The 12,500-nt window shown below is 42.7% G+C and overlaps 1 protein-coding gene across 8 annotated transcripts in view; it reads right to left on the bottom strand.

The window, feature by feature from the left end:
• The window catches only part of LOC113646622 (adhesion G protein-coupled receptor L1-like), a 46,592-nt gene that overhangs the window by 26,690 nt on the left and 7,402 nt on the right, over window positions 1-12,500 (bottom strand). For all 8 annotated transcript variants that reach the window (XM_047803196.1, XM_047803194.1, XM_047803190.1 and 5 more), the window contains exons 2-3: window positions 2,823-2,972; window positions 2,480-2,693 (exon numbers count right to left, since the gene is read on the bottom strand). In XM_047803196.1, coding sequence (XP_047659152.1) covers window positions 2,480-2,693; window positions 2,823-2,892 — 284 coding nt within the window. In that variant the 5' untranslated portion in view covers window positions 2,893-2,972. The remainder of the gene's footprint in view (window positions 1-2,479; window positions 2,694-2,822; window positions 2,973-12,500) is intronic.

Below are 12,500 nucleotides of genomic sequence, written 5' to 3'. Positions count from 1 at the left end.
GTGACACACAGTGATACACAATGACACACAGTGATACACAGTGATACACAATGACACACAGTGATACACAGTGACACACAGTGACACACAGTGATACACAGTGATACACAGTGACACACAGTGACACACAGTGATACACAGTGACACACAGTGATACACAGTGACACACAGTGATACACAGTGATACACAGTGATAAACAGTGATACACAGTGACACACAGTGATACACAGTGATACACAGTGACACACAGTGACACACAGTGATACACAGTGACACACAGTGACACACAGTGACACACAGTGACACACAGTGATACACAGTGATACACAATGACACACAGTGATACACAGTGACACACAGTGACACACAGTGATACACAGTGATACACAGTGATAAACAGTGATACACAGTGACATACAATGACACACAGTGACACGCAGTGATACACAGTGACACACAATGATACACAGTGATACACAGTGATACACAGTGAAACACAATGACACACAGTGATACACAGTGACACACAGTGACACACAGTGACACACAGTGACACACAGTGACACACAGTGACACACAGTGACACACAGTGATACACAGTGACACACAGTGACACACAGTGACACACAGTGATACACAGTGACACACAGTGATACACAGTGACACACAGTGACACACAGTGATACACAGTGACACACAGTGACACACAGTGACACACAGTGATACACAGTGACACACAGTGATACACAGTGACACACAGTGACACACAGTGACACACAGTGATACACAGTGACACACAGTGATACACAGTGACACACAGTGACACACAGTGATATGCGGGTAAAAGATCCTGCTGCTAAGACAGAGATATAATATACAGGTCTAATATTCCTAAACTAATCAATATTACATTTCTCAGAAGAGGATGGCATGAACCAAGAAGGTAAAGAAACACAAAGACCCTGGGACAGACTAACTCACACACACACACACACACACACACACACACACACACACACACACACACACACACACACACACACACACACACACACACACACACACACACACACACACACACACACACACACACACACACAGACACACAGACACACACTCACACACACGCAAACAAACAAACACACACTCTCACACAGACACAGACACACACACACACACTCAAACACTCTCACACATACACACACACACACACACACACACACACACACACACACACACACACACACACACTCACACACACACACACACACACACACACACACACACACTCACAGACGCACACACACACCTTATGAGGAATTCTGTATAATATCTGTATTCCACTCGCTGTCCCTCATTCCTGTCCCTCATCACTGTCCCTCATCACTGTCCCTCATCACGTCTCTCAGTCTCTTAGGAAAACGGAACGTCATTACAATCATTAGAAATCTCCACAGTTCCTGCATTGTGTCCTGATACACAGCACTTGCACCTTATTTTAGATGGTAACCAGTTTCCAGACAATACGCTTTGACACCGACGACGGCCTGGACGTTTAAACTCATCGCCCCGTGTTCTCTCATCGAGTTTGTTTTGCATGATTTCAAGATTTAATCTAATTTATTTTAAGCTCGTTTCAGATTAGCATGTCTATTTCACCTCACTATCACTTTAGCAGTAAATGTGGCTAAGGGAAAGGATTAGCAGAGCACAGGAAGATCACCTGAAATAATGTGTTTGTCATTTCAGCCGCCGATGGTGATAAACTGACACTAAGACCTATTAAATGTGGCTATCAATGTGTTCCAAACTAGTCTGCTGTTAAAGAGACTTTCTTCTGATTTAGTCCTCGCTGTAAAACCAAAAGTCCAGGGTTTGGACCTTATCTACATTCTGCTATAAGCACAACCCTATCCATAACCCATGAGGCACTGGTAAACAAGCAGAGTGACTTGTCTCCTGTCCCTAGGCATTACGATTTGACGCTCCTCAGAGAGAAGAAGCCAAACAACCTCCCTGGACTACATTCCAGTTCATCCCTAAGGTGTTCGCTGGGGAGGAGTCGGAGTCACCGCACTCGAGGTCTTACATTACAAGCTTCACCTCCACACCAGGTCTTCATGGTGGTTACTTTGTGGACAGGTCATTGACACACTGGGGACATTTCGGACATCTGTTTGCTAGACTCTGTGCCGACCGTCTGTGACACATACGAGTGTGCTGGTCAGGATGCACATACATTTTATAGTGTATCTCTGGAATAAACTGGAAAGAGCAGTTACACCAAGGCCAAGGTGTTCAATTCCAGTACTTCTTTATTTTCTACAGGCTTGGTGCAGAAGACAGCGCCATCTTGTGATCTGATCCCCTGGTACCTGGTGTTTCAATGCTTCTGTATTCCACTGTGATGCCGGACTGTGATGATGGCAACAGAAATGAAAACGTGTGTCATTAATTCCATACTGTATTACTACAGACCTGTGAGACATGATCTTGAAGGCGTCTGGTTGGTAACACTGCACGTTCTCCATTTGAAACGGATCAGCATCACAGATCTTGTCATCCGTGCGGCCGTAGTTGGCCGTCTCGATCATGATGACATCACTTCCTGGGCAGCGCAGCTCAATAGGGTACCCTTCACATGCCAGCTCTCTCCTCATCAGACCGAAGGGCATCGCTGCTCTGCTTAGAGCTGCTCAGAGGGACGCAGACAGGAAGAGAGATATTTAAATCATTTCCTATTCATCATCTTATTCAAAAAGATTTACATAAACATTCATCTCTGCATGCTTTAGTAAACCTTGGTTCCTACAGTACCTACCTTGTTCCGTGGGGGTGATGGTACTCAGTGAGATGGCACACATCCACAATAACCACAGTGACACTGCCATGGTACTGGTTGGGGGAAAAGGGCGGGGCCAGGAAGAGCAGGCGGGTTTAGCGACTCGGTTTCCCTCTCAGTTTATACAAGCTGAAAAGAGAAAGATAGAGAATGTGTTTCTGGAGGATCTTATTGGGTTCCAACCTATTTCTGTCTGCCATTGTTACTCTTAGAAGCCATTGGTAACACACACACACACACACACACACACACACACACACACACACACACACACACCATTCAGAGATATGATCTGATGCTATAAACGCATGTCACCTTGAACTACATTGTTCAATTCCACCGAATGTATTAAATTGAAGCCTTTTCCCTAAAATGATGCTCTACACACTTAAGCTCTGCACATCACCTCATTAGCACACGTGTAGAGAAGAAAGAAACACAGTAATCTAGTCAGAAGCGTGCGAAAGCAGTTAAACAACAGCTAAAACAATTACGGCACTGTGGATTGAATGGATCGGTCTGGCCTTGATGGGCTCGGTGTCTGATTGGGTGTCTTGAGCTCGGTTACACTACACACCAGATGGAGGTATTTATTCTGCCCTGATGTGTGTAGGAACATCGGAGCAAATCACCTCGATGGCAGAATTACAGTCGTTATCTTGACCATCGACATTTGGACAACAGAAGTAACGTGATTCACGTAAATGGGTTTCGTTTGTCTGCAAAAACGTGACCTGAGAAAACGAATTGAAAGTGAACACTGAAGAATATTCTGGAATCTGGAAGATCTCATGATGCTAACCGTCATCCAAAAACCTTCAGTACAATTACCACATGACAGAACCACCACAGGGTCTCTCAGAACCCTGCACACATCCATCAGTGATCTCGCCGGTTCTCCTACTGGTTCCTGGTATCACTATGATCCAGAAATCTCCAAATGAAACGTTTCTGTCACGTTTAAGGTCACGTTTAAGGTCTGCCCAGTTTTAACACGTTAATAGTTATGTGTACGACTTCACAAAAGACCTTGACTGCTCTGAATTCCGTTCCTGTTTGTCAGACCAACATCTATTTACCTGTCAAAAAGTAAAAGTCCCCACAAACCACTTGTCTTTTTCTAACACTATACTTTAGCTTGGAAAAATGGTTGAAACCCAATTTTCTGCACAGTTGCTTCAACAAGTAAATATAAACACCAGCCAAGCGAAAAAGCATTTTAAGGCTTCAGCTAAATGGACATCCCTCAGATCTCAAAGCAATCGAGTAGCAGTGAAGTGTACGATCCAGCCGTGAAGCTTCACCTGTCCTTTTGTTCGCCTGTTTTTAGGATAATTAGTTAAATGGATTCTGGGGTCTGTAAATGTCCGGATGTTACTCTGATCTTAAGCTGACATGATCAGATCAGAATATTAGACATTTTAAAGCAGACTCATCTTTTGTCAGATCATCTCTTTATACACCAAAACTAATCGGAACTGAACTCAGTTCATGCGACTCATCTGAAAGGGTGACGTTTCATACAGAGTGCAAACTGACCAGAAACGTGTCTTTTTGGTCAACTGATCTATAAAAGTCCACTATCTGTAAAATGATGTGCATTGTTGCTGAACCCAATATGGTGAGAAAGATCTCTTTAACATGGCCTTGTGGTCTACATTAGAGGTCTTCACGGGTCCGAAAACCCGAGGTCCGACCAGAGCGGGTTCGGGGCTGAAAGTTTCACGTGTACCTCGGACACGGGTCGAGTATAATAAAATAGGCGTCGGGTCTCAGGTAATTTAAAATGAATGTGTTTTTCCCGAATGGACCCGAGAAGACTCGAACTACTGTATCTCGTGTGTGTGCCTCGAGTCGAGTCCTTTTCCAACCTCTCCGCTGTTTGCCAAGACCACTTGCGACATGTGGCTGGTGACGTAGGGCTGGTTGAAACAGACCTGTCAATCAATGTTGAATCAACGCTGTAGCGGTTACTTTAGTGTAGAGTTACGCAACATTCGGGTCCATGCCAACATTGCCAACGTGTCGGGTCGGACTCGGGTCTAATTTTTCGGGTTTGTCTCGGGTCGGGTCTTTCTTAAAAAAAAAAATATGCACGTCGGGTTCGGGTAAAAAGTGATCCGGGTCACTTGGGGTCGGGTCCATTTCTGTAGACCCGAGAAGATCTCTAGTGTACATCACTGAATGAACCACTCGCTTCACAACGGAGTCAACAACAAGCAGCACACCAGACCTTTAGTGAACATTTTTCCTGTTTGGTCTTTGTGATAAAAATGTGTTTGGTGGTAAAAAAGTGAAAAAAAATAAGTGTCTCTCACATTAAATCTGCAAGAGTATAAGAGGTCAGAATATCGCTCTTCCTCTTCTTCTTCTTCTTCTTCTTCTTTCAGCTTTTCCCTTCAGGGGTCGCCACAGTGAGTCGTCTCTCTCCACCTACCCCTATCTTCTGCATCCTCAACACTTGCACTCACTAGCTTCATATCCTCATTAATTACACCATATACCTCCTCTTTGGCCACATTCTCCTACCGATATACCCTCTCTCCCTCCTCTGAACATCTTAATCTGGCCTCCCTAACTAATCACAATTAATACGTAATGTGTAGATAATACACAGATGATTCATTCTGATGAGCATTAGATGTGATAATGAACAATATATTAATGAATGATAAATAAAGACAACATTAACTCCGTATATTATTACTTGTATGATTAGTCCTTTTATGGTACAAAGACAGCGAGGGGAAGTATAATACAGTGTAGGTTATATTTTACACACATATTTATATATAAAACATGCTCAGATTTATTCTTTAGCACAAACAGAGTTAGAGTATGTTTAAAAGTACTGATGTGGTGAAGTGTTACGACACTACATATGACTGACATTAGCACGTCCTTACAGAGCAGTTATACACACTTACAGCTTGGAGATACTGTACAGTCTACGGTAAGAAGAACTGTTTGCTTTTTGCACTACTGTGGTTTTGGCCTAATGTTTTTAGTTCCCTGGGGCTTTGATCCTCCTTCTGATGGATTTGCAATTTCTAAATGCTCCAGAAGTAAAAGCAGAAGATCGGCTAGTCGACGCAGCACCTTCTGGTCCTTCTTTAGTAACGTCATGTTCACATATTCCTCTTTATCTCCCATAAATTCCTTTTCATGGCTGAACGTCCTCTAATGTGTGATGTTGTGTTCTGTTGTGTGGTGTTGTGTACTGTTGTGTGATGTTGTGTACTGTTGTGAACTGTTGTGTGGTGTTGTGTACTGTTGTGTGGTGTTGTGTACTGTTGTGTGATGTTGTGAACTGTTGTGTGATGTTGTGAACTGTTGTGTGGTGTTGTGTACTGTTGTGTGATGTTGTGTGATGTTGTGTGATGTTGTGTACTGTTGTGTGATGTTGTTTACTGTTGTGTGATGTTGTTTACTGTTGTGTGATGTTGTGTGATGTTGTGTACCATTGTGTGATGTTGTGAACTGTTGTGTGATGTTGTGAACTGTTGTGTGATGTTGTGTACTGTTGTGTGATGTTGTGAACTGTTGTGTGGTGTTGTGTACTGTTGTGTGATGTTGTGAACTGTTGTGTGGTGTTGTGTACTGTTGTGTGATGTTGTGAACTGTTGTGTGGTGTTGTGTACTGTTGTGTGATGTTGTGTACTGTTGTGTGATGTTGTTTACTGTTGTGTGATGTTGTGTACCATTGTGTGATGTTGTGAACTGTTGTGTGATGTTGTGAACTGTTGTGTGATGTTGTGTACTGTTGTGTGATGTTGTGAACTGTAGTGTGATGTTGTGTACTGTTGTGTGATGTTGTGTACTGTTGTGTGATGTTGTGTACTGTTGTGTGACGTTGTGAACTGTTGTGTGATGTTGTGAACTGTTGTGTGATGTTGTGAACTGTTGTGTGATGTTGTGTGATGTTGTGTACTGTTGTGTGACTTGTGTACTGTTGTGTGGTGTTGTGTACCGTTGTGTGATGTTGTGTACTGTTGTGTGACTTGTGTACCGTTGTGTGGTGTTGTGTACCGTTGTGTGATGTTGTGTACCGTTGTGTGATGTTGTGAACTGTTGTGTGATGTTGTGAACTGTTGTGTGATGTTGTGAACTGTTGTGTGATGTCATGTACTGTTGTGTGACTTGTGTACTGTTGTGTGACTTGTGTACTGTTGTGTACTGTTGTGTGATATTGTGTACTGTTGTGTACTGTTGTGTGACTTGTGTACTGTTGTGTACTGTTGTGTACTGTTGTGTGATATTGTGTACTGTTGTGTACTGTTGTGTACTGTTGTGTACTGTTGTGTGACTTGTGTACTGTTGTGTACTGTTGTGTGATGTTGTGTACTGTTGTGTGATATTGTGTACTGTTGTGTACTGTTGTGTACTGTTGTGTGATATTGTGTACTGTTGTGTGACTTGTGTACTGTTGTGTGACTTGTGTACTGTTGTGTACTGTTGTGTACTGTTGTGTACTGTTGTGTGATATTGTGTACTGTTGTGTACTGTTGTGATGTTGTGTACTGGTGCGATGTTGTGTACTGTTGTGATGTTGTGTACTGTTGTGTGGTGTTGTGTACTGTTGTGTGATGTGATGTTGTGTACTGTTGTGTATTGTTGTGTGATGTTGTGTACTGTTGTGTGATGTTGTGTACTGTTGTGTGATGTTGTGTACTGTTGTGTGATGTGATGTTGTGTACTGTTGTGTATTGTTGTGTGATGTTGTGTACTGTTGTGTGATGTTGTGTACTGTTGTGTGATGTTGTGTACTGTTTTGTACACTGGAAGCAGTTCCACATCATGATGCTCCTTCCTCAGTGCCTCAGTGTCATTCAGACATACAAACATCACTTCTTCCTCAGTGCCTCAGTGTCATTCAGACATACAAACATCACTTCTTCCTCAGTGCCTCAGTGTCATTCAGACATACAAACATCACTTCTTCCTCTGTGCCTCAGTGTCATTCAGACATACAAACATCACTTCTTCCTCAGTGCCTCAGTGTCATTCAGACATACAAACATCACTTCTTCCTCTGTGCCTCAGTGTCATTCAGACATACAAACATCACTTCTTCCTCAGTGCCTCAGTGTCATTCAGACATACAAACATCACTTCTTCCTCAGTGCCTCAGTGTCATTCAGACATACAAACATCACTTCTTCCTCAGTGCCTCAGTGTCATTCAGACACACAAACATCACTTCTTCCTCAGTGCCTCAGTGTCATTCAGACACACAAACATCACTTCTTCCTCAGTGCCTCAGTGTCATTCAGACATACAAACATCACTTCTTCCTCAGTGCCTCAGTGTCATTGAGACACACAAACATCACTTCTTCCTCAGTGCCTCAGTGTCATTCAGACATACAAACATCACTTCTTCCTCAGTGCCTCAGTGTCATTCAGACATACAAACATCACTTCTTCCTCAGTGCCTCAGTGTCATTCAGACACACAAACATCACTTCTTCCTCAGTGCCTCAGTGTCATTCAGACACACAAACATCACTTCTTCCTCAGTGCCTCAGTGTCATTCAGACATACAAACATCACTTCTTCCTCAGTGCCTCAGTGTCATTCAGACATACAAACATCACTTCTTCCTCAGTGCCTCAGTGTCATTCAGACACACAAACATCACTTCTTCCTCAGTGCCTCAGTGTCATTCAGACATACAAACATCACTTCTTCCTCAGTGCCTCAGTGTCATTCAGACATACAAACATCACTTCTTCCTCAGTGCCTCAGTGTCATTCAGACATACAAACATCACTTCTTCCTCAGTGCCTCAGTGTCATTCAGACATACAAACATCACTTCTTCCTCAGTGCCTCAGTGTCATTGAGACACACAAACATCACTTCTTCCTCAGTGCCTCAGTGTCATTCAGACACACAAACATCACTTCTTCCTCAGTGCCTCAGTGTCATTCAGACACACAAACATCACTTCTTCCTCAGTGCCTCAGTGTCATTCAGACATACAAACATCACTTCTTCCTCAGTGCCTCAGTGTCATTCAGACATACAAACATCACTTCTTCCTCAGTGCCTCAGTGTCATTCAGACATACAAACATCACTTCTTCCTCCAGACGACGTCAAGCTGAAATTTTGCGCGATTTCCTTCTTACCTTTTTGCGCTACAGAAAGTGATTTATTTAAATGCTTTTGTGCGATTTTTAGCTGCACGTCTCTATTTTTAGCTGAGGAGCTTTACATGGTGTCTGTAATAAAGTGGCTGCAGTTCACTCTTTATTCCTCTCTGTGTAACTGCCAGCCTTCTCCACCCTTTCACTGCTTCCTGCCTTCACTTCTACTTTCCTTATCATTAGTCTGAGAATGCGGTATGGGATCGTGTAAGCGTGGACTCCTGGCAGGGGATTAGTCGCGGTCCGGTGAACTGTCCACCTGCATATTATCAAAGCGATTGTACTGACAGCGATGTTTATGTTCTCTGCTTTGGGCCTGTGGCTTTTTCCCTTCGAGTGTTATTTGTCCCTGAGAACCTCCTACACTATCACCATAATTGCTGCTTGCTCCATGCGATCTCCCAACCAGTGCCACGGTCTCTTCTAATGACACCAGGTGTAATTTGGCTCGGAGAACGTCGTTTTTTTCTCAGGTTTGATATTTAGAACTTGAGTTATTGATTGTAACCTTTATGAATATAAACGGCTCCATATGAAAGTATTGCACCAGGAAGCCGGTTCTATTCTGTATTCTATACACTAACCATGTGGTTTAAGCTCAAACGATGAATAGAGAAAAGAAAACCAGAATTTGAGCTCAGAACATAAGACCACCAGGTATGTAGCACAGGTTCATTCAGTTGTTGTGTGTTTCTGCCCAGTTGGGTTTTGGTCTTCTGGTTGACTTGGAATCGGTGTTTTGGATCATTGTCTTGATGAAGTTCCTCCTGGTTAATTTGGATGCATTTCTCACTAAATATTCAAACAGAATGATTCTGTAGACTCCTGAATTCATTCTGCTTCTGCCACCATGAGCTCCATCATCCAGTAAAGTTTGGTGAGAATGTTCCAGAAGCACATATTCAAGCCCAATCCATGACAGTACCACCACCACCATGTTTGACAGATGAGCTCGTATATTCTGGATCACAAGAATATCGTTTCGTTCTCCACGCTTTGGGCTTTCCATCACCTTGGTAGAACTTCATCTTGGATCTTCATCATTTCTGGACCTCCGGTTCCTACTGCTGATTAGAACTTTTGCATCATGTGTCATGGCCTCATTATTTCTGCTCTCTGAGCCCAGCTGTGTATTGTGAGACCTTCACCCTGCCCTGTGGAGGTTGTTGGTGATCACCTCTCGGCTCGGTGTGTAGTTGTCAGAACTCTAGTGGTTTCTTAATTTTTCATGATATTGTGCAAAGCCCTTGACTTATTTTTCCATCTTTTCTCAGGTTCAACATGGCTGACTTTTGTCCCATAGACAGCTCTCTGGTCTTCAGGTTGCTTTATCCTTCCTAACAACAGACACAGTCTTCACAGAAGAATAATTAATTATTAGTATAATTATTTAACCTAACTGCACTCACCTGGGCAACAACACACACCTGTCAGTCACATGTTCCAATTCAACATCCGACCGGTTTATAAAACAGAGCGGTTTTGTGTATTAAACGTATCGTGATCATTCTGAATACATGCATTTTGTTGATGTGAGAATAAGAAGAAGATAAAAGAAAGTATGTATGTAAATAAATGGATACATGAACCAGAACTAGATAAATGAACAGAAAGTAAAGTCTCCACATTTCCTTATTTCCTTCTGACAGTAACTGGCTACTCCTTATAATGTCACCAAAGAACATTTTGCCTAAATTTGCCTAAAAGTAATTTCCCTAACACTGAGAGACGTCTGAAAGAAACTGTTCTGCATCGTAATAGTCTTGTCTGATAATTCCTCAAAATATTTTATTAAAAAATCCACTGAGCTCCAAAAACACCGGGACAATCAACACACATCAGTACATCAGCTCAAGCTAGTACAAAGTTGAGAAGTGAGCCGTTGGGTTTAAATGGATATTAAAGAAAGGACTCACTGCTTTGCCTTCCATGTATTGTTGTGGTAGTCGTGAGGGTTGAGAACTTCTTAATGGTAGGTTCTGAGCCATGGAGTTTGACTGGACATTGTACTGTGTACTGAACTGTGTTTAATCAGCTGCAGCACTAACTGACTGACTGACTGAATGACTGACTGACTGACTGAATGACTGACTGACTGACTGACTGACTGACTGACTGTCTGACTGACTGACTGACTGACTGACTGACTGTCTGACTGAATGACTGACTGAATGAATGACTGACTGAATAACTGACTGACTGACTGACTGACTGTTTGTCTGTCTGACTGACTGACTGAATGACTGACTGACTGACTGAATGAATGACTGACTGAATGACTTGACTGACTGACTGAATGACTGACTGACTAACTGACTGACTGACTGAATGACTTGACTGACTGAATGACTTGACTGACTGACTGACTGACTGACTGATTGACTGACTGACTGACTGAATGAATGACTGACTGACTGAATGACTTGACTGACTGAATGACTGACTGACTTGACTGACTGACTGAATGAATGACTGACTGATTGACTGACTGAATGAATGACTGACTGAATGAATGACTTGACTGAGTGACTGACTGAATGACTGACTGACTGACTGACTGAATGAATGACTGACTGACTGACTGAATGACTGAATGACTGACTGAATGACTCTTATTGAATAGTTTGACTCGACATTGTTTTGTGTACTGAACTGTGTTTAATCAGCTGCACTAACCCTGAGTCTGGATTAAACAATATTAATGTACAGTCTGGGACTTTAGCAACAACATAAAAATTGATTAGTACTGAAACATCAATATTTAGTCACTCTCAAAAAAAAAAGCTCACAGATTTTTTTCACATTGTAAAGCTGATTGACTGAATGACTGATTGACTGACTGACTGAATGACTGTCTGACTGACTGACTGTCTGACTGACTGACTGACTGACTGTCTGACTGACTGACTGACTTTCTGAATGACTGACTGACTGTCTGACTGACTGACTGAATGACGGGCTGAATGACTGATTGACTGACTCAATGAGTGAGTGAATGAATGACTGACTGACTGACTGACTTTCTGACTGACTGACTGACTGTCTGTCTGACTGAATGACTGACTGAATGACGGGCTGAATAACTGACTGACTGACTGACTGTCTGTATGACTGAATGAATGACTGACTGACTGACTTTCTGACTGACTGACTGAATGACTGTCTGACTGACTGACTGAATGACTGACTGACTGACTGACTGACTGACTGTCTGACTGACTGACTTTCTGAATGACTGACTGACTGTCTGACTGACTGACTGAATGACGGGCTGAATGACTGATTGACTGACTCAATGAGTGAGTGAATGAATGACTGACTGACTGACTGACTGACTTTCTGACTGACTGTCTGTCTGACTGAATGACTGACTGAATGACGGGCTGAATAACTGACTGACTGACTGACTGTCTGTATGACTGACTGAATGGCGGGCTGAATGAATGACTGACTGACTGACTGACTTTCTGACTGACTGAATGACTGACTGACTGACTGTCTGTCTGAC

This window comes from Tachysurus fulvidraco, chromosome 18 (genome assembly GCF_022655615.1).
Source record: "Tachysurus fulvidraco isolate hzauxx_2018 chromosome 18, HZAU_PFXX_2.0, whole genome shotgun sequence".
Classification (NCBI taxonomy): Eukaryota; Metazoa; Chordata; class Actinopteri; order Siluriformes; family Bagridae; genus Tachysurus; species Tachysurus fulvidraco.
This window is presented reverse-complemented; position numbering and strand designations above follow the sequence as displayed.